This window comes from Lithobates pipiens, unplaced genomic scaffold (assembly GCF_037356315.1).
Source record: "Lithobates pipiens isolate NorthernLeopardFrog02 unplaced genomic scaffold, aLitPip1_a1.2 Scaffold_18, whole genome shotgun sequence".
In the NCBI taxonomy this organism is placed as follows: Eukaryota; Metazoa; Chordata; class Amphibia; order Anura; family Ranidae; genus Lithobates; species Lithobates pipiens.
In genome coordinates, this window is record NW_027507758.1 from 636,361,949 (window position 1) to 636,384,400 (window position 22,452).

The 22,452-nt window shown below is 46.7% G+C and overlaps 1 protein-coding gene across 2 annotated transcripts; it reads left to right on the forward strand.

Annotated features, from left to right (window-relative positions):
• The first annotated feature begins 1,065 nt into the window (after positions 1 to 1,065).
• On the forward strand, positions 1,066 to 19,574 carry LOC143989674 (uncharacterized). 2 transcript variants are annotated; one of them, XM_077489938.1, is made up of 7 exons: positions 1,073 to 1,169; positions 3,636 to 3,776; positions 3,893 to 3,990; positions 4,080 to 4,253; positions 4,333 to 4,539; positions 4,628 to 4,766; positions 18,364 to 19,574. In XM_077489938.1, exons 2-7 carry the CDS (start codon positions 3,743 to 3,745, stop codon positions 19,272 to 19,274), a joined length of 1,563 nt encoding a protein of 520 aa, XP_077346064.1. In that variant the 5' UTR covers positions 1,073 to 1,169; positions 3,636 to 3,742; the 3' UTR covers positions 19,275 to 19,574. The 2 variants fall into 2 exon arrangements, with proteins under 2 accessions (XP_077346065.1, XP_077346064.1); XM_077489939.1 differs by lacking the exon at positions 4,080 to 4,253 and having other exon boundaries at positions 1,066 to 1,169.
• The last annotated feature ends 2,878 nt before the right edge of the window (positions 19,575 to 22,452 follow it).

Below are 22,452 nucleotides of genomic sequence, written 5' to 3' on the forward strand. Positions count from 1 at the left end.
GAACAACTCACAGCAGAAGCCTATGAGCATCCTGCACATGATCCTCCCGAGGAGCTCAATGCCCCTAGTCCTACAATGCCCCCAGTCCAACTGGACCACATAAGCGAAGCAGAGACAATACTACGGTCATATCTGAAGGATACCATGAGGATGACATAATGAAGCCACATATACCAGAAAGTTCTTCTGTACCAAACACACCAGCCAGGAAAGAGAGCAGCTCTTCAACACCTTCTGGAGCTGAACAGCATTCCCCAGGAAAAATTAATGTGGCCTTGTGCAGAGTTAGAGTTTCAAGACCGCCAAATAGACTCCATCTGTAGTGTATCTACCAGTAACACAATATGTTATGTTTAGCACTGTTCACCAGGGGCGGACTGACAACTCATGGGGCCCCCGGGCAGTAGGAGATTATGGGGCCCCCAGGCAATCAGAGATTATGGGGCCACACAGTATACAAAAACACACACAGTATACAATCACACAGTATACACATACATGTACACACAGTATACACAGACATGTTTCTATTGGCTGAGAAGGTACTGGAGAGGTGGGGCAGCTATAATGTCGGAATTTTTAGACCAAAATGATGTCGGTAAGGGACATTTCAGAGACAGATGTAAAAATAAGCACAGATTTTTACATACTGTCCCTGGTTTTACTGAGGCTGACAACCCTGATGGGGCCCCCTAGTGGCCCGGGGCCCTCGGGCAGTGCCCGAGTGGCCCAATGGTCAGTCCGTCCCTGCAGTTCACAATCTGTTTTTAGGTTGTTTATACATTTTTGAATTGAATGTAAAAAAAGTGAGATGTTATGGACTTCTTATACAAATACAGTGACTCTATTGTAATATATTCTATGGTAATATTGCATTGCTTGTACTTCTTGTTTCCTGTTCTGTGTTTGCTGTTCCTGTTATACAATTCAACACGACTCCTCAAACAGCTTGCGGCATCTTCATTTCTATGCTTGAAACAGCCGTGTTCATGCTACGAGATGTTTCTTGGGGCTGCAGTTCCTCTGAGCTCCACAAGATGGTGATCTCACCTCTACCCAGACAGGAAGTCTCTATGGAATACAGACAGGAAGTGATGTCAGGTAAAGAGAGGGCGTTACATTTGGTAAGGAGTAGAGAGAAGACACTGCTGGATCTGGTGGCAGAGGAGGTAATATGTAGATTAACCCTTTCAGGGGAGATCAGTTGATGATTAATATATTTTGCTTCCAAATCTGGCCATACATGGTTCAGTTTCATCGTTCATCCAGCGGGATTAGAGAAAATAATGTAACCACTTGCCAACCAGCTTCTGTACATATACGTCGGCAGTTTGAAGATGGATATCTCAGTAGCGGTAGCAATTGCTGCCAGAACCGAGGTATCCATCTTTAGAGCTGGCAGTCTGGTTTACGACAATGGTGGTCTCTGCAGCAGATTTGCCGCATGATCACCGTTATCGGCGGCAGGAGAGGGGAAACCCCCCCTGCCGTTTACCAGAGCCATCGGCAGCGGCAGAGGCGATTGGGACCTGTCCATGGCTGGGTATGGAGATGAGTGAGGGGAAGATGGCCCCCCACCCGTCTCCATACTATAGCAGGGCGGAAGCGAAGTCAAAACGTCACTTCCGCCCATACGTCTTAAAGGGACGTTTTTCTGTTGTCATTTTTTCAAATGACAACATTTTTTTTTTTTTTTATTGCATGTAAGTCCAAATGTGAGATCTGAGGTCTTTTTGACCCCAGATCTCATATTTAAGAGGACCTGTCATGCTTTTTTTTTCTATTACAAGGGATGTTTACATTCCCTGTAATAGGAATGAAAGTGACCCATTTTTTTTTTAAATTGTGTAAAAATAAATAAAATCACATAAAATAAATAAGATATTTTTTTTTAAAGCGCCCCCTCCCGACTAGCTCGCGCTCAGAAGTGAACGCATACGCGAGCAGCGCCCGCATATGAAAACGGTGGTCAAACTACATATGTGAGGTATCGCCACAATCGATAAAGCTAGAGCAATAGTTCTAGCCCTAGACTTCCTCTGTAACGCAAAACACACAACCTGTAGATTTTTTTAAATGTTGCTTATGGAGATTTTTAAGGGTAAAAGTTTGACGCCATTCCACGAGCGGGCGCAATTTTGAAGCGTGACATGTTGGGTATCGATTTACTGGGCATAACATTATCTTTCAGAATATAAAAAAAATTGGGCTAACTTTACTGTTGTCTTATTTTTTTATTCAAAAAAGTAATTTTTCCCCAAACAGTGTGCTTGTAAGACCACTGCGCAAATACGGTGTGATAAAAAGTATCGCTACGACCGCCATTTTATTCTCTAGGGTGTTAGAAAAAAAATGTATAATGTTTGGGGGTTTCAAGTAATTTTCTAGTAAAAAAAACTTGTTTTTAACTTGTAAAAACCAAGTCTGGAAAAAAAGGCCTGGTCTTTAAGTGGTTAATCGATTCCCCCATCCACACATTGGAGGGGGATGGGGGAATCCTCCCCGCTGCACTATTGTATTCTGACAATGGGGGGCGCTCCTCCGCTCTCAGAATACACAGATCAGTGATGAAGCTATTGGCTGCAGCCACTGATGGAGTGACTTTTATCGGGCAGTGACCACACATGGATGGAAATGTGACCGATCCCTGCTGAACCAGCTGAATTTCCATGTCTCTATGGTCACCATAAGTGACTTCCTCCCCTCCCCCTCATCTCCTTCATTATGTAAGTCATGCTGAGATCATCTCCCATTGGCTGAGCAATATTCTCATTTGTCTCTGAGCTCCTTCTTGCTATTCCTCGTCCTGCCTGTTGTTTCCTTGGATTGATTTTCTGTGTAGTGACCCCGGCTTCATCTCTTGGATGCGCTCGTCTGTTGCTTGTCCTGACCTTTATCCTGATTCCTGGATCTCCTCCTCATCTCTCCTCCATATCCTCTTACACAGCTTTTCTCCACACCTGCAGTGATCCTGGGGGGTGGAAACTTGGCACCAGCACTCAGCAAAATCCATCCTCACCATTAGGAGCTCTGGAGAAAATTGTCTGCTATTTACACTCCGTTCCTCCGCACGTCACCTGATCACATGAGAGCTTACTTTCACATTCCTGACAGATTTCTGTATGGTAAAGGTCAAAGTTCACTCTTCAGTTTAGGAGAGGAAGGACACACCCAGGAACAATGATTTGGTTTGTACAGGAGCCTCATATAGAGGGCCCCTCAAATCTCCCCATCCAAATGTCCCTCCATCCAGAGTCTATATGTCCTATGACATCACACTGACCTCACAGCTCCTCCTCCCAATGTTTCTCCAATCAGAGTCAGAGAATCTTATGACATCACACTGATCTATCAGCTCCTCCTCTTAATGTCCCGCCATCTCTTTTTGTTTTGGAATGCTCTTAGGATATGGGGGAACCCTTGGCATCCTCACTAGCAAAGTGGGACTGTTGGTCCTGCATTGTATGTAATGACGTCAGAATACCTGCAACAAGCTTTGAACCTGTGGGGTCCTGTGTGGGAAAATTATACCTCAGTCTGGAGTAGGGCTTTAATATAATGTAGACCTGAATGGTGAGGTGAGGAGGATTCTGGGAATATAATCTGATTTTAATATTTGTGTTCTTATCCTACAGTTTTTCTCCTGTGAAATCTGGTGATCATATGACCATCACATTGCCTCCACCTCCCTCCCTGATAGAATAGAGATATAAAAAGACACAAGGATCTCTACAAGGACGTCATGATGGACAATCAGCCGCCCCTCACATCACCGGGTAAGAGGAGACTTTATTGTAAAGGAGAGAGCAGTACGGAGGCTCCACCTAGATCCCCCATCATCTGATAAACACATAGAAACAATGTATTCAGTCAGTGTGTGTGTTTCCTACAGATGGATCCAGTAATGGGAACCCACCAGAGAGATGTCCCCGTCCTCTGTATTCCCGGGATTCCACACAGGAAGGTCACACCATCCCCCACCATCATCAGGTAGATGAGGAACAATCACTGATAGTGTCATTAGGATCTGTACATTATCTGCATTGTTACCATTGATGTCATTTTTATTCTATATTCAGAGTGGAAACCTGAGAGATTCTAAAGTTGAGGTTAAAGAAGAGATAAAAGAGGAGGATGATGAAGATGGGGTGATGGAGGAGTCTCTAAAAGAACACAAAGATCTGTATCAGGACACCATGGGACCATCTTGGGATTCCACACAAGAAGGTCACACCATCCCTCACCATCATCAGGTAGATGATTGACAATTCTTGGTAGTTCTGATTTATACACAGCATGATTGTTACAATGAATGTTTTATTATATATTCAGAGTGGAAACCTCGGGGGTGATAATATTGTTGTTAAAGAAGAGTATAAAGAGGAGGATGAGGAGTATGGAGTGATGGAGGAGATTTCAGAAGGACACAAGGATATGATGGAGCCACCAAATACCAGGAACCCACCAGAGAGATGTCCCCGTCCTCTGTATTCCCGGGATTCCACACAGGAAGGTCACATCATCCCCCACCATCATCAGGTAGATGAGGAACAATCACTGATAGTATCATTAGGATCTGTACATTATCTGAATTGTTACCACTGATGTCATTTTTATTATTATTCAGAGTGGAAACCTGAGAGATTCTAAAGTTGAGGTGAAAGAAGAAGAAGAGACTTATGTGAGCGATGATCAGCAGTCTATGGAGAAGAATGGAATAATGAGGCTAATTCTAGAGGACGGCACTCTTACAGAGATCAGCACAGGTGGGTCATTAACACTAAATACATTCCTCCACCCATACTGCTCACTGATTGGTCCAGAGTAGGGCGGGGGCTGGGTGATATCAGCCTGTAACCCCCTGGTCACTTTCCTGAGCTGTGTTCCCCGTCCTGTATTCCTGCATTTCTCTCCGATAATCTTCCTTCTCTGTGTTGCAGACACGATTTATGTCTCTAGACTGGATTTATGGAGATTCTGGGGTTCAGCTGGCAGCAAAAATAGAATTTTTATAACAACTTACCTGTAAAATCCTTTTTTTGGAGTACATCACAGGACACAGTGCAGCATAGTAATTACTATGTGGGTTATAGGCCACCTTCAGGTGATGGACACTGGCACACCCAAGACAGGAAGTTCACTTCCTATATAACCCCTCCCACACAGGGAGTACCTCAGTTTTTGTAGCAAAGTAATATACATATATCTCAAAAAGAGGGGAGGAAACTCTATGTCCCGTGATGTACTCCAAGAAAAGGATTTTACAGGTAAGCTGTTATAAAAATCCAATTTTCTTTATCGTACATTACGGGACACAGAGCAGCATAGTAATTACTATGTGGGACATCCCAAAGCAATGCTATCTGAGGGGAGGGAGACACAACAAGCAGGGCGCCATCAAACTTGAGGACCTATACTGCTGCCTGCAGCACACTGCACACAAAGGCGATATCCTCATGTCTTTTTATATCCACCTGATAGAATCTAGTGAATGTATGAACTAAAGACCAAGTTGCGGCCTTGCAGATCTGAGCCATGGAGACTTGGTGATGCAATGCCCATGATTAGGGATGAGCCGAACACCCCCCGGTTCGGTTCGCACCAGAACTTTCGAACGGACCCCAAATTCGTACGAACGTTAGAACCCCATTGAAGTCTATGGGACTCGAACGTTCGAAATTAAAAATGCTAATTTTAACGGCTAATATGCAAGATACTATCCTAAAAAGGATTTGGGGACCTGGCTCCTGCCCCAGGGGACATGGGTCAATGCTTAAAATGTTTTTAAAAATGGCCGTTTTGGCGGGAGCACTGATTTTAATGACGATTAAAGTGAAAAAAAAAAGAAATATTCCTTTAAATATGGTGCCTGGGGGGTGTCTGTAGTATGCCTGTGAAGTGCCACGTGTTTCCCGTGTTTAGAACAGTCCCTGCACAAAATGACATTAAACGGAAATAACATCATTTTAAAACTGCTTGCGGTTTTAATGTTATATCTGGTTCCTGCAATATGGTTGAAAATTATTGAGAAAAATGGCATGGGTATCCCTCCCTGCCCATTACCAGCCCCTTTGGGTCTCGTACGCATATTAAGGGGAACCCTGTACCCATATTAAAAAAAGGAAATGCGTGTGGCCCCCAGGCCCTATATACTCAGAACAGCAGTATACAGGCGGTGCAAACAAGACAGGGACTGTGTAGGTTTGTTGTGTTAAGTCGAATCTGTTTGTAATTTTCAACTGGTACATTTTTAAAGTGTAGCTCCAGTCAAAAAAACAATTTTTAAGCTTTTTGGAAAACATAGGGAAGGGTTATCACCCCTGTATAATTTGTTTTGTCGTCCATCTTTTTTCATCTCACTTGCTGTATTCTCCTTCCGTTTGCAAGTAGGAGATGTTTGTAAGTTGGATGTTTGAAAGTAGGGGCCTGCCCTATATGCTCTGCAGAAATGGCGGAACAAGGTGTTGGTTTTGCCACAACATTGTAAGCCCTCAAAGTGACTCTTGGTGGGCGCTGGAGCGCCCTGCTGTGAACGATTATATCAAGAATTGTAATTACATGCCATTGTTGAACAGTGGTAGAAAAATTGACCTTTGGTGGTTGTGGTGCTGGTGCCACAACAATATAAGTCCTCACAGTTACTCTGGGTGGGCACAGGAAGGGGCCCTCCTGTGAAATATTATATCAAGAATTGTAATTACATGTCCCTGTTAAACAGGGGCAGAAAAATTGGGCCTTAGGCACTGGTGCTGGTGCCACGACACTGCAACCTCTCCCATATACTCTAGTTTTATTGCAGGAATTAGCCCTGCTGCAAAGCATTGCATCAAAAATTGTAATTAAACTCCCCTGTTAAACAGGGGCAGAGAAATTGAGCCTTAGGCACTGGTGCTGGTGCCACCACACTGCAACCTCTCCCATATACTCTAGTTTTATTGCAGGAATTAGCCCTGCTGCAAAGCATTGCATCAAAAATTGTACTTAAACTCCCCTGTTAAACAGGGGCAGAAAATGGGCGGGATAGGGCAGTGATGGATCGTATTAGTTTTCATGTATTGAGCGAACTTATGATGTGTTGTTTGTCCCATTGCTCTAACCAGGGACCAGTGGGTAATCTGGATATGCTTTTAAAGACTATCACTTTGTCTGCGCCGTACGTCTTACAGTGTATGTGTTCATATATGTATATTGTTACAGTTTTAATGGATCTGGCCTGTAATATTCTATGTCAGTGAACTGTTTTTGTTTGTTGCTGCCCTCTATTGTTGGATGTACCAAAACTGTAAATTTTTTTACTGGCTCGTTTACCAATAAACTCGTTGTTTCAAAAAAAAAAAAAAAAACAGGGGCAGAAAAATTGGGCCTTAGGCACTGGTGCTGGTGCCACGACACTGCAACCTCTCCCATATACTCTAGTTTTATTGCAGGAATTAGCCCTGCTGCAAAGCATTGCATCAAAAATTGTAATTAAACGCCCCTGTTAAACAGGGGCAGAAAAATTGGGCCTTAGGCACTGGTGCCACCACACTGCAACCTCTCCCATATACTCTTGTTTTATTGCAGGAATTAGCCCTGCTGCAAAGCATTGCATCAAAAATTTTAATTAAACGCCCCTGTTAAACAGGGGCAGAAAAATTGGGCTGATGGCATCACCCAGAACCAGAAATGTTCTTCCAACATATCAGCGGAGGAGGAAGAGGATAGACAATCAACATAACAGGACAGTCACTCAGCATCAGCATAGGCAGTCTTGAAGGGATGTGATATTTAAAAAAAAATTATTCGGTTACATCACCTTCAGGTGCTTGGTAGCTGTGGGTGATCCAAGACTGATTCATCTTGATGAAGGTCAGTCGATCAACTGATTCGGTGGACAGGCGCACCCTGTGATCGGTAACAAAGCCACCAGCAGCACTGGAGGTGCGTTCCGAAAGAACGCTGGATGCAGGACAGGCCAGTAGCTCAATTGCATACTGTGCAAGCTCTGGCCAGTGATCCATCCTCAAGACCCAGTAAGCCAGAGGATTTTTGGTGGGAAAGGTGTCCAAGTCTGACCTTGCCCCTAGGTATTCCTGCACCATGTAAATCAAACGCTGGCGATGGGTGCTGGAAACGATCATACCTTGGGGCTGCGGACTAAAAAATTGTCTGAAAGCATCAGTCAGACGGCCACCTTCTCCACCGCTCCTTCTGACCGATGCCTCAGCAACACGTTGTCCAGGACCAGGAGTTTGTAACCTCCCAGTCTCTGGGAACGCGTTGCACAGACCTTTCTGCAAGGACTCCCGGAGATGTCTCATCCTCTGCTCCCTCTGCGATGGCAAGATAAGGTCGGCAACCTTACCCTTGTACCGTGGATCAAGGAGAGTGGCCAGCCAGTAATGGTCCCTCTCCTTGATCCAAAGAATACGAGGATCCTTCCGCAGGCTTTGCAGAATCAGGGAGGCCATGCAGCGTAGGTTAGCTGAGGCATTCGGTCCGGAGTCCTCTGGGTCACTAAGGACAACATGATCCGCAGCTACCTCCTCCCAGCCACGTACAAGTCCACGGGTTTCTTGGGACTGTAAATCATCCCTACAAGACTGCTGCTGCTGCTGATGCTGAGTGCCAGCCTCCACCTCCATGCTGACACAATCATCATCCTCTTCCTCCTCCTCATCCTCTTCCTGTGTGGTGGGTGGCACAGCAGGAACACTGTCTGGATAAAGGGGGCCTTGAGAGGCAAGGAAGTCCTCCTCTTCCTGCCTCTGTTCTGCCTCAAGTGCCCTGTCCATTATTCCACGCAGCGTATGCTCCAAAAGGTGGACAAGAGGTACAGTGTCACTGATGCATGCACTGTCAGTGCTCACCATCCTTGTGGCCTCCTCAAACGGTGACAGGACAGTGCATGCATCCCTGATCATGCCCCACTGGCGTGGTGAGAAAAAACCGAGCTCCCCTAACCCTGTCCTGGTGCCATAGTCGCACAGGTACTCATTGATGGCCCTCTGCTGCATGTGCAGCCGCTGCAGCATGCCCAACGTTGAGTTCCACCTGGTGGGCATGTCACATATAAGGCGGTTCTTGGGCAGGTTCAACTCTTTTTGGAGCTCAGCCAGCTGAGCACAGGCATTAAATGATCGGCGGAAATGCACACAGACTTTCCTGGCCTGCTTCAGGACATCCTGTAAGCCCAGGTACCTGCCCAAGAACCGCTGCACCACCAGGTTAAGGACGTGAGCTACACAGGGCACATGGGTCAGTTGTCCCTGTCGGAGGGCGGAGAGGAGGTTGGTGCCATTGTCGCAAACCACCATTCCTGGCTTAAGCTGGCGTGGCGTCAACCACCTCTCGGCCTGCCCCTGCAGAGCTGACAAAACATCCGCCCCAGTGTGGCTCCTGTCCCCCAAACAAACCAGCGCAAGCACGGCATGGCATCGTTTTGCCTGCGTACTTGCGTAGCCCCTGGAACGCCTACGGAGCACCGCTGGTTCTGAGGACAGAGCACTGGAAGAGGCCATGGAGGAAGAAGAAGAGGAGGGGGTGGAGGAGAGAGGTGTGTCACAACCAATAGTAGCATTTTGGAGGCGTGGTGGCAGAACAACCTCCAACACTACTGCACCTTGTCCTGCATCCTTCCCAGCTGCCAGAAGAGTGATCCAATGGGCCGTGAAAGACAGGTAACGTCCCTGTTCATGCCTGCTGGACCATGAGTCAGCGGTAATATGCACCTTACCACTGACCGCCCTGTCCGGCGAGGCAAGGACATTGCCTTCCACGTGCCGGTAGAGAGCCGGAATCGCCTTCCGTGAGAAAAAGTGGCTTTTGGGGACCTGCCACTGAGGAACCGCACATTGTGCAAACTCACGGAAGGGGGCTGAGTCTACCAACTGAAAAGGCAGCAGTTGAAGTGCTAGCAATTTAGCCAAGCTAGCATTCAACCGCTGGGCATGTGGATGGCTGGGAGTGAACTTCTTTTGCCGCTCCAGCAGCTGGGGCAGGGACATTTGCCTGCTATATTCGGACGTGGGTGTACTGCTAGCAGAGTGCCCGGAAGCACTTGGCTGTGACACACCTAATTCTACACCTTCATTCCTCTCAGAGCAGGTTTCAGAGAGGACTGAAGGTCTAGTGGGGTTGGAGATGCCAGCTGATGAGGAGCAAGGAGAGGTCCGCTTTGTTCTTTGGTGTGGGTCTTTGAGGTACGCTTGCCAACGAGCTGCATGGCAGGTCAACATATGTCTGGTCAAGCATGTGGTGCCCAAGCGGCTGATGTTTTGGCCACGTGAGATACGCTTGAGACATATGTTGCTTGAGAGATCTGATGCACTCGTCTCAAAAAAGGCCCACACCAAAGAACTTTTAGAATAACGCGCAGAGGCAGTGCCCTGCACAGGCGGAGCTCTGCGGTGTGATTCAGTCGGTATGCTGCCCCTAAGCTGGCCCCCGGAGGGCATCCTGCCTCGTTGGACATGTGCCTCCTCCTCCTCTCTCCTACCAGGCACCCACGTGGAGTCAGTGCCCTCATCATCCCCTCCCTCTTCATCGCTGTAGCAAACCTGGCAGTATGCTACAGCTTGTGGAACATGACTGCCAGATTGCTGTCCTTCTTGAGCATCCCCTCTCTCTGCATTCACGCTACTGCCTTCCTCTAGCTGAGTGTCATCATCAGAGGCTACAAAACACTGGGCATCCTCCTGGAGCATGTACCCAACACTGTGCTCAAAGAGTTCAGGAGACTCCTCAGGAGGACGTGGTGGGTCTAGGGAAGGAGTCACTGATGATGACATTGAGAGGAGGGAAGACGATGCGTTGGCAGCTGCTTTGCTAGTACCCTGAGACTGGCTGAGAGAGGATGAGGAGGATGAAGAGGGCTTGGTCATCCACTCTACCAAGTCGTTGGCATGTTGCGGCTCAACATGTCCAGCTGCCGAAAAGGACAAGCGTGTCCCATGGCCACGTGCTGATGACAATGCACCGCGTCCACGACCAGCACTGTTGTCTCTAGACACAGAGCCTGCTTGCCCTCTTTTATCGGCTCGCGCCTGTCTGCTTCTCCTTGCTGGCCTTCCACACATGGTAATGGCCTGAAGGGAGTTGGGTAAAACAGCAGTTGGGTAGTTTATATTGTGCTGGAGGCACACAACACCCACTAACTCCTGCAGATGCCTTTATTATAAAACACCAGAGATAAAGGGGTATACTGTACTGGAGGCACACAACACCCACTAAGCCCTGCAGATGGCTCTATTAGAGAACAGCAATAAAGGGTAGATACAGGTGTATATTGTGCTGGAGGCACAAAACACCCACTAACTCCTAGATAAAGGGGTATATACAGATGTATACTGTGCTGTGCTGGAGGCACACACAACTTCCAATAACTCCTGCAGATGGCTCAAATAGAGAAGAGCTATGTAGGTGGATATAGCGGTGTGTACTGGGTACAGAGCACGCAGACAGCACGCACAAGCTCCTAACACTACTGACTGCAAGCTCTATTATAAAAGATAGATTACTAGCTATATAGGTGAGGTGAATATAGCGGTGTATACTGCGGTCAGGGCACGCAACAACAACCACTACAGAAGAGCAAGAACGAAAATCGGCCGATAACGATCGGTGTATACTGTGTTGAAGGTACACAGAACACCCACTAACTGCTTCAGACGCCAACACACTACACAAGGCCGCCGCGCTGGCGGCCTTATATAGTGTGGGGCGTGTACTACACAGCCTGAGCTATGATTGGCTACAGGCATCCTGCCTGTGGCCAATCATGGCTCTCCTCGCTGCCGGCGCTGTGATTGGCCAAGCATGCGGGGTCACAGTGCATACTTGGCCAGCAATGCACTGCCCTATCGCAGTGCATTGTGGGCCTTGAGCGCCACACGAATTTGGCGCCAAAGGCCCATAACGTTCGGAATTCGCCAAACGGGCGAACAGCCGATGTCCGAGTCGAACGTATGTTCGACTCGAACACGAAGCTCATCCCTACCCATGATGCACTAACTGCTCTGGTGGAGTGTGCTTTGACTTGAAAAAGGTGGAATTCTCCCTTTTAAACCATAGGCCTGAATTATAACTTGCCGAATCCACTTTGAAATAGTAGATTTTGACACTGCTTGTCCTTTCCTAGGACCTTCTAGCAGCACAAATAAAATATCAGTCTTCCGAATCTGAGCAGTCGTCTTTAAATAGACCTTGGCTGCTCTCACTACATCAATGGAATGTAGTGATTTCTCTTCCGCAGAACAGGGTTCTGGAAAAAAAAAGGACGGTCGGACAATATCTTGGTTTAGATGGACACCTGACACCACTTTAGGCAAAAAACTTTGATGAGGACGCAACACCACCTTGTCCTTGTGAATAATTAAATATGGCTCTTTACAAGAAAGAGTAGCCAACTCTGATACCCTTCTTGCAGAGGATATAGCAACCAGAAAAATAAATTTTCTTGTCAGAAGGACCAAGGCAGTATGCTGTATCGGTTCGAAAGGCTGTTTTTGCAATACCGACAAAACTAAATTCAAGTCCCAAGGGTTCAAGGGTGACCGAACTGGCAGATTAAGCCACGTTACCCGTTGCATAAAAACCCGGACCAAAGAATGCGAAGCAAATGGTCTTTGAAATAATACCGATAAAGCTGAGACTTGACCCTTGATAGTACTTAAGGCCAGCTTCATCTCTACCCCTAATTGTAGAAAGGCAAAAATTCTACCTATGCTATATTTCCGAGGATGCCAACCCTTGGATTAAAACCAGGAAACATAAGCCCTCCAGACTTTATAATATACGACTCTGGAAGCCAGTTTCCTCGCATTAATCAAGGTAGAAACCACTGACCCGGAGAGTCCGCAATTCTTTAGAATGTGGGCTTCAATAGCCAAGCCGTTAAACTTAGAGTTTGTAAGGTAGGATGGAATATTGGCCCCTGCGAGAGTAGGTCTGGATGTGGTGGAAGGGTCCATGGGTCCCCTACTGCCATCTTTATGAACTCTGCATACCAGGACATTCTGGGACACGCTGGGGCTACAAGAATTACTGGCTTTCTTTCCTACTTGATCCTGCTAAGAAGTTTTGTAAATACCCGGGGTGCAGTATCTAGACCGAAGGGCAAGGCTACAAACTGCAAATGGTGCTGTTCCACTTTGAATTGCAGATATTTCTGGTGAGTGGGAAAAATAGGCGCATGTAGGTATGCATCCTTGATGTCGATTGACGCCAGAAGTTCCCCTCTTTGTAGGATGGAAACTACCGACCCAAACGACTCCATGCGAAAGGAGCGGATATTCAGGAACCAATTCAGATCTTTGAGATCTAGAATGGGTCTGACATCTCCACTTGGTTTGGGCACCGTTAAGAGGTTTGAATAAAACCCCAACCCTTGCTCCTCCGTGGGAATCTCCATGATCACCCCTTGAGACATCAAGAGTTCTAATGCTAGAAACAGAGACTTCCTTTTCTCTGGATCTTTGGGGACGCTTGACCTCAAAAAACGAGGGGACAGGAACTCTCTGAACTCTAGTTTGTAACCTAGAGCTATTGTGGAGATGACCCATCTGTCCTGAATCTCTTCCTGCCAAACTTCTGAGAACCTCCCGAGTGAGTGGGGAGCACCCCTTCATAAAGAGGTCTTAGAATTCTGTTTTCTAGGTTTCCTTCCCCAGGACTTCGTTTGTCCCTGGGCTTGACCTTGAGGTTTACAACTTGAACCTGATGGTGGAGGCCGTCACAACTGCCTAGATGCTGATGCCCCAGCCCTGGAGAAGAAGCCAGTTTAAAGGAGGGACATTTAAAGGGTACTTTTTTCACTTGAAATTTTTTGGATGTATTTATCCAAATCATCCCCAAACAGCCATTCCCCATGAAAAGGAAACTCAGCCAGGAGTTTTTGCACGGTGCTTCGGCTGACCAATTTTTCAACCACAGGATCCTACGCATATGCACTAGCAAGAGTGTAAATCGTGACGCTGGGTGAATAGAATCATTAATGGCATCAATTTCAAAACATAATGCCCTTGGCAGCTCAGCTAAGTCCTGGGCCTGCTGAACAGTGATCACCTTGAAAGCCTGTTTAACCACTTGCTTACTGGGCACTTAAACCCCCCTCAGTCCCAGACCAATTTTCAGCTTTCAGCGCTGATGCACTTTGAATGACAATTGCGCGGGCATACAACACTGTACCCAAATGAAATTTTTATCATTTTTTTCCCACAAATAGAGCTTTCTTTTGGTGGTATTTAGTTACAGCTCGGAGTTTTATTTTTTGCTAAACAAACAAAAAAAGATGCAAAAAAAAAATCATGTTTTAATAGTTTGTTCTAAAATTTTGCAAACGGGTCATTTTTCTCCTTCATTGAAGTGCGCTGATTAGGCGGCACTGATAGGCTGCATTGGTGGGCACTGATGGGCTGCATTGGTGGGCACTGATGGGCTGCATTGGTGGGCACTGATGGGCTGCACTGGTGGGCACTGATAGGCTGCACTGGTGGGCACTGATAGGCATAGTTAAGGCGGCACTAATAGGCACAGATAAGGCGGCACCGATGGGCACAGATAAGGCGGCACAGATAAGATGGGCACAGATAAGATGGGCACAGATAAGATGGGCACGGATGGGTGGCACGGATGGGTGGCACGGATGGGTGGCACGGATGGGTACCACTGATAGATGGGCACTGATAGGTGGCACTGATAGGTGGCTCTGATAGGTGGCACTGCTGGGCACTGATGGGCAGCACTGGGGTGCAGCACCTTTGAGGCAGATTGTGGGCACTGTGGGTGGCACTGCTGGGTGGCACTGTGGGCACTGCTGGGTGGCACTGACGGGGGGCACTAACTTTTATTAAATTGTCACTGCAGGGGGCAGGTGGGCACTGGCAGGGGGCAGGTGAGTGCTTACATTACTGGCCGTGATCGGGACTGATGTCCCGAACACGGCCGCCGGTGATCGGCTTTTTTTCTTTCTCCTCGCGCTGTCAGCGCGAGGAGGAATAATAGCCGATTACCGGCTCCGTTCTATCACATGATCAGCTGTCATTGGCTGACAGCTGATCACATGATAAGGGGTCGGGATCGACCCCTTGCACGGATCGGTGATCAGGCGAGTCTCATGGACTCGCCGATCACAGAGCGCGCCGCGCGCGCCCCTCAGGGGGGGCGCAGGCCGCTCGTACACGGGACGACGTCAATAGACGTAGTCCCGGAAATGTAGGTCCGCGCTAATGCCGTCATTTGGCAATAGCGCGGTACCGAAGTGGTTAAACTGGTCTTTTAGGGATTGACAAATGCCTGCTGCTGCAACCGCAAGTTGAGTTACTGCACCTGCCAAGGAAAAAGAGGTTTTCAATAAGAATTCCAATCTTTTATCTGTTGGATCCCTAAACATTTGAGCATTGTCTACAGGACAAGTAAAATTTTTATTCACACAGTATATAGCAGTGTCAACTGCTGGTATACCCCATTTGTTGGTGAATTTTTCCTCCATGGGATAGAGTGCTGAAAACTTTTTTAGCAGGGAGATAATGCCTATCTGGGTGATCCCACTCAGCATATATAAGTTGCTTCAGCAATGGATGGACAGGAAAGGCATGCAGAGCCTGAGGAGGTATTAGAGAACCCAGGGAAGAAACGGGCCTTTCAGCTGACTCAGCTAGGGGCAGCTTGAATGCAGAATGGACTATTTCTGTAAGGGATTGCACCAGCAATTGTTCAGATTGTGAGGCTGAAAAGGGTTCCTCCACAGTTGATTCCTCAGAAGAGGAACCACTAGTCTGTCACTCTTCCCGATCCCCTGAGGGTAACTCATCCTCCTTTGTCGACTGCTTCCTTGTTAGAGGACCAGGGGCGAGGGAGGGGGATCTATCGCATTTTCTCCCACTTTGGGTGCGAAGGTGCGATTAAAGCAGCTAGCCTTTCTACTAACCCCAGCAGGGTTGAGGATAAAACGTCCTCAGTTACATAGACAGGGGCTGAAATGTTGGAAACAGCTGCAACATCTAATGGTGCCAATGGCTCACCCTGGCCAGCCACTTCTGGTCCTTCAGGGTAACATGGCATTGAAAAGGCATGATTAGGATCCTCAGTGCCCAAAGGTGATGCGTTTGGTCCCTTCTTTGAGGTGTTTGTACCCCCCTTTTTGGAAGGCATAGTCCTAAGCACAAAAAGCAGCAGTACTAAAAGAAAACAAACGCACCACCTGCTGAGCTATAGTCCAGCAAAATAAAATGCTGCTATCAGTGCTCAGCCTGATGCTGAGTAAATATGTCCTGGGAATGCCCGTATGCACCAGCTTACATGTCCCCACTGCTCCTGTGTCCATTCAGATCAGTCAGCTGCACTTACAAGAGGCTGTCTTATGGGCTCAACAGCCCTGCACCTGCGCCGCGTGGTGCATGTGAACTCTGGGTCATGCACGCGGCGCTGCGTTAAGCCATACTCTTTCCCTCCCCAACACACCTCGCTCTATTATTTTATATCTTTGATTCTCACGTGCACGCCGTTCGGCAGATCCGGTGTGGGGGGGGGAGCTACCGCGACCCCCGAGGGGGGTTATAGTCCATCCGCTGTGGCCTCCATCACCCTTGCTCCCGGGGCGGAAAAGAGCCGCCTGTAGAACGTGCAAGCATATCCATGGAACATCCAAGAATCCCCCCCTGCAATATCCTCCTGGAGGCTAAGCACGCCGTCTCCTACTGACACAGAGCGAGATACTGAGGAGCATGTAAAAGGTATGTGCTCTCACACCCTCTAGTGGTAGAAACTAGGCATGACCACATTTACTCAAAAAGAAGAAATTCATAAGTGAACTTAAAGTTCCTTAGGATTCTTCACTTAACATTTCCCCGCTGCAGGATACTGTTGGTAAGCAGACAGACACAACCTTCACCCATCACGGAAGGCTATGTTTTTAAAAAAACCTTCAAGGACTGGGTCCCTTTCTTATCTGAGGTCAACTCCCTTGGACCTGTATAGCACCCTGCCAGAAAACGTTATGGTATTAGATGCATGACCAAAGTACTGGATCTCTGGGTCCAGCCCTCCAAGTATAGGCGTTACAGGAAAAACCTCATTCTTTTACGAGGCCCGGGTACCATCCACTTTGGCCTCAGTGGCACTTTGGATGGATCTGGTCTTACAAAAGGCTGTTTGATCTAGTAAGGATCCTTCCAGAGGAGCTCCTCGTAGCACATCTTTAATCATGACCAACACCTTTGTCACCGACACTGTTGTAAAAACTGAGGTACTCCCTGTATGAGAGGGGTTATATAGGGAGGAAACGTCCTGTCTTGGGTATGCCAGTGTCCATCGCCTGAAGGTGGCCTATAACCCACATAATAATTACTATGCTGCTCTGTGTCCCGTGATGTACAATAAAGAAATGTTCATTTTCACCATAGATGTTACTAGACCTAGGCACCTGGGGTATGTGCTTTGGGTCTTCATACCCGGGTATGGAAAGAAGTCTGACAGAACAATCCCCCCCAGGATTACTTGCTCTGTTGTCTGCTGGCTGTGCCGGGCCTAGGTCACCTAAGTCACCGAGTGCAGTCTCAGGAGATGGGAGGCAGCGGTGTGGGACCTCTGCAACTTGTCTCGTGTAAACATTTAGGCTTTCAATGATTACTGAATACCAATATTATGAGTCCTGACCCTTACACTGTATACTTTATATTGTACATTACATACTCCTGACCCCTGCACTATATATTCTATGTTGTACATTACATTATTCTGATACTATAAAATTCTAACTGTTGTATCCTACATAATACGTTGTACATATTGCATATGCCTTACCTCTTTTACACCCATTTCCTACCAGCTGAACATTTTATATCTGATGATTTGATTGGAGCACAGACTTTTACATGTTAATGATAATGTGATAACATCCTCAAAGTTTGGAACCTTAAACAGAAAGTGATAATGAGGGAGGAGTCAATAACCCAATGATGGGGGTCTTCAGGATCAGTCCAGTCTTCATCTTGGTTGTTCTCCCCCCATCCTCACTCTTTGACCTCTGGTGGGGCTCAGCCCCGCTGTTATTCATGACTAAATCATGGACTAAATAAGGAAGTGCAGGACTTCTTGTGCTGGGAAGATGGCAATGAGTGATAGAGGGGGAGGGGACACTCGTCCTATAATCCCCTCATCACTGTCACTCCTATAAAAGACAGTTCTCGTTGTTTCCTCACTCTCTGACTAAGGTCCATGAATAAAGAAATGATCTGCTAGGAGATCAGAGGACCCATTTACTAGTTACCTTGAGGGGGGAATTGTAATATCCTCAGAGACAAAGCTGCCTGATGTGGGCGGAGTCCTGGTTTAGGGGAACCAATCAGCTGATGTCTAGTAATAATCTTTGTATTTCTATTTTAGTAGATGGACGGGAGATGAGGAAAACCTCAGAGGATTGTCTCACTTTGTCTCCAGACTGTAAAGTAGAAGATGAGGACATCACACAGTATAGTCCAGGAGAAAACCCGACTACCTCAAATGTCCATCCGGCACCACACAGTGTAGATGGACCATCGTATTCCTCTTATCCTGAGGAACCTCAGACTGTGAGGGACGGGGCCGTCCTTCCAACAGAGAAGAGCTTTTCCTGTACTGAGTGCGGGAAGTGTTTTCAATTTAAATCCAATCTTAATGTTCATAAAAGATCTCACACAGGGGTAAAGCCACATTCCTGTCCTGAGTGTGGGAAATGTTTTATACAAAAATCAGAGCTTGTCATACATCAGCGATCTCACACAGGGGAGAAGCCGTATTCCTGCCCTGAGTGCGGGAAATGTTTTTCACAGAAGTCCGATCTTTACAGACATCAGAGATCTCACACCGGGGAAAAGCCATATTCCTGTCTTGAGTGTGGGAAATGTTTTTCAGACAATTCTAGTCTTTACAGACATCGGAGATTTCACACGGGGGAGAAGCCGTATTCCTGTCCTGAGTGTGGGAAACGTTTTTCTGAAAATTCTAGTCTGTACAGACATCAGAGATCTCACACGGGGGAGAAGCCGTATTCCTGTCCTGAGTGCGGGAATTTTTTTTCACGGAAGTCTGGTCTTTACAGGCATCAGAGATTGCACACGGGGGAGAAGCCATATGCCTGTCCTGAGTGTGGGAAATGTTTTTCACGGAAGTTCCATCTTTACACACATCAGAGATCTCACACTGGGGAGAAGCCTTATTCCTGTACTGAGTGCGGGAAATGTTTTTCACAGAAGTCCAGTCTTTACAGCCATCAGAGATCTCACACAAGGGAGAAGCCACTTCCCTGCCCTGAGTGAGGGAATTGTTCCTCACTGAAGTCCTGTCTTCCTGTACATCAGGGACCCCACACAACCCTCGAGGTGTATTAGTGCCTTGAGTGCGGGAAATGTCTTCTATATGAATGTTGCTGGACATCACAGCTCTCATGTGGGGAAGAAGCACACCCTGATATACACCTCAGATATACTCCATGGCTGATCTTCATCATGTAAGAAACAGTTGATAAGGAGATCAGAGATCACCAAAGACATGGATGAAGTGTTGTACCGTTTTGGCCATTGATAGCAGTAGAAAAATAAAATTGAGTCATTACCTTTGAGTACATTTTGTGGCGTAAGATTTCACAAACATTTACAGGTCTGTTTAAAAAAAAAAAAATAGTTGAATGGATGTGACTGGCATTCACCCAGCCATGATGAATATTGGACATATTTGATTTCATAGAGCGATTTCATTGGCTCAATCTAGTGGCCATAATGCGGTATTCGTATAAATCAGGGATATGCAATTGGCGGCCCTCCAGCTGTTGCAAAACTACAAGTCCCATAATGCCTCTGCCTCTGGCTGTCATGCTTGTGGCTTTCAGAGTCTTGCTATGCCTCATGGGAATTGTAGTTCGGCAACAGCTGGAGGTCCACTAATTGCATATCCCTGATATAAATAGTAGAAACCCCACTTGGCTCTAAATAATATAAATCAAACCCCAGATTCAAGATCCTAATGTGAAATCTTCCGTAGTAATAAACCTTCAAAACTATAAAGTTTACCCAAAACAACAGTTCATGTCAGAAATGATAATACAATATGAAATAAATAAATCTCAGGATGTCAATACCCAGACTATTTAGACACCCCTCAGTGAATGAATATACAACATAAACTGATAGAATGTGTCATTATTAGCACAATCCAGTCCACATAATGTGTATCTCTCCATGCACATACACCGATCCATCTTCATATATGTTCACCACTGTGACTTGAATACTGGAGTGCAGACCACCATCTACTGGATTTGGGCTAAAACAGCATAATAGGGATGAGCCGAACACCCCCCGGTTCAGTTCGCACCAGAACTTTCGAACGGACCCCAAATTCGTACGAACGTTAGAACCCCATTGAAGTCTATGGGACTCGACCGTTCGAAATTAAAAGTGCTAATTTTAACGGCTAAATATGCAAGATACTGTCCTAAAAAGGGTTTGGGGACCTGGCTCCTGCCCCAGGGGACATGGGTCAATGCCTAAAATGTTTTTAAAAATGGCCTTTTTGGCGGGAGCACTGATTTTAATGACGATTAAAGTGAAAAAAAAAAGTGAAATATTCCTTTAAATATGGTGCCTGGGGGGTGTCTGTAGTATGCCTGTGAAGTGCCACGTGTTTCCCGTGTTTAGAACAGTCCCTGCACAAAATGACATTAAACGGAAATAACACCATTTAAAACTGCTTGCGGTTTTAATGTTATATCTGGTTCCTGCAAGATGGTTGAAAATCATTGAGAAAAATGGCATGGGTAGCCCTCCCTGCCCATTACCAGCCTATTTGGGTCTTGTACGCATATTAAGGGGAACCTCGTACCCATATTAAAAAAAGGAAATGCGTGTGGCCCCCAGGCCCTATATACTCAGAACAGCAGTATACAGGCGGTGCAAACAAGACAGGGACTGTGTAGGTTTGTTGTGTTAAGTTGAATCTGTTTGTAATTTTCAACTGGTACATTTTTAAAGTGTAGCTCCAGTCAAAAAAACTATTTTTAAGCTTTTTGGAAAACATAGGGAAGGGTTATCACCCCTGTATAATTTGTTTTGTCGTCCATCTTTTTTCATCTCACTTGCTGTTGTCTCCTTCCGTTTGCAAGTAGGAGATGTTTGTAAGTTGGATGTTTGAAAGTAGGGGCCTGCCCTATATGCTCTGCAGAAATGGTGGAACAAGGTGTTGGTTTTGCCACAACATTGTAAGCCCTCAAAGTGACTCTTGGTGGGCGCTGGAGCGCCCTGCTGTGAATGATTATATTAAGAATTGTAATTACATGCCATTGTTGAACAGTGGTAGAAAAATTGACCTTTGGTGGTTGTGGTGCTGGTGCCACAACACTATAAGTCCTCACCGTTACTCTGGGTGGGCACAGGAAGGGGCCCTCCTGTGAAATATTATATCAAGAATTGTAATTACATGTCCTTGTTAAACAGGGGCAGAAAAATTTGGCCTTAGGCACTGGTGCTGGTGCCACCACACTGCAACCTCTGCCATATACTCTAGTTTTATTGCAGGAATTAGCCCTGCTGCAAAGCATTGCATCAAAAATTGTAATTAAACGCCCCTGTTAAACAGGGGCAGAAAAATTGGGCCTTAGGCACTGGTGCTGGTGCCACCACACTGCAACCTCTTCCATATACTCTAGTTTTATTGCAGGAATTAGCCCTGCTGCAAAGCATTGCATCAAAAATTGTAATTAAACGCCCCTGTTAAACAGGGGCAGAAAAATTGGGCTGATGGTGCTGGTGCCACCACACTGCAACCTCTGCCATATACTCTTGTTTTATTGCAGGAATTAGCCCTGCTGCAAAGCATTGCATCAAAAATTGTACTTAAATACCCCTGTTAAACAGGGGCAGAAAAATTGGGCTGATGGCATCACCCAGAACCAGAAATGTTCTTCCAACATATCAGCGGAGGAGGAAGAGGATAGACAATCAACATAACGGGACAGTCACTCAGCATCAGCATAGGCAGTCTTGAAGGGATGTGATATTTCAACACAAATTATTCTGTTACATCAGCTTCAGGTGCTTGGTAGCTGTGGGTGATCCAAGACTGATTCATCTTGATGAAGGTCAGTCGATCAACTGATTCGGTGGACAGGCGCACCCTGTGATCGGTAACAAAGCCACCAGCAGTACTGAAGGTGCGTTCCGAAAGAACGCTGGATGTAGGACAGGCCAGTAGCTCAATTGCATACTGTGCAAGCTCTGGCCAGTGATCCATCCTCAAGACCCAGTAAGCCAGAGGATTTTCGGTGGGAAAGGTGTCCAAGTCTGACCTTGCCCCTAGGTATTCCTGCACCATGTAAATCATACGCTGGCGATGGGTGCTGGAACCGATCATACCTTGGGGCTGCGGACTAAAAAATTGTCTGAAAGCATCAGTCAGACGGCCACCTTCTCCACCGCTCCTTCTGACCGATGCCTCAGCAAC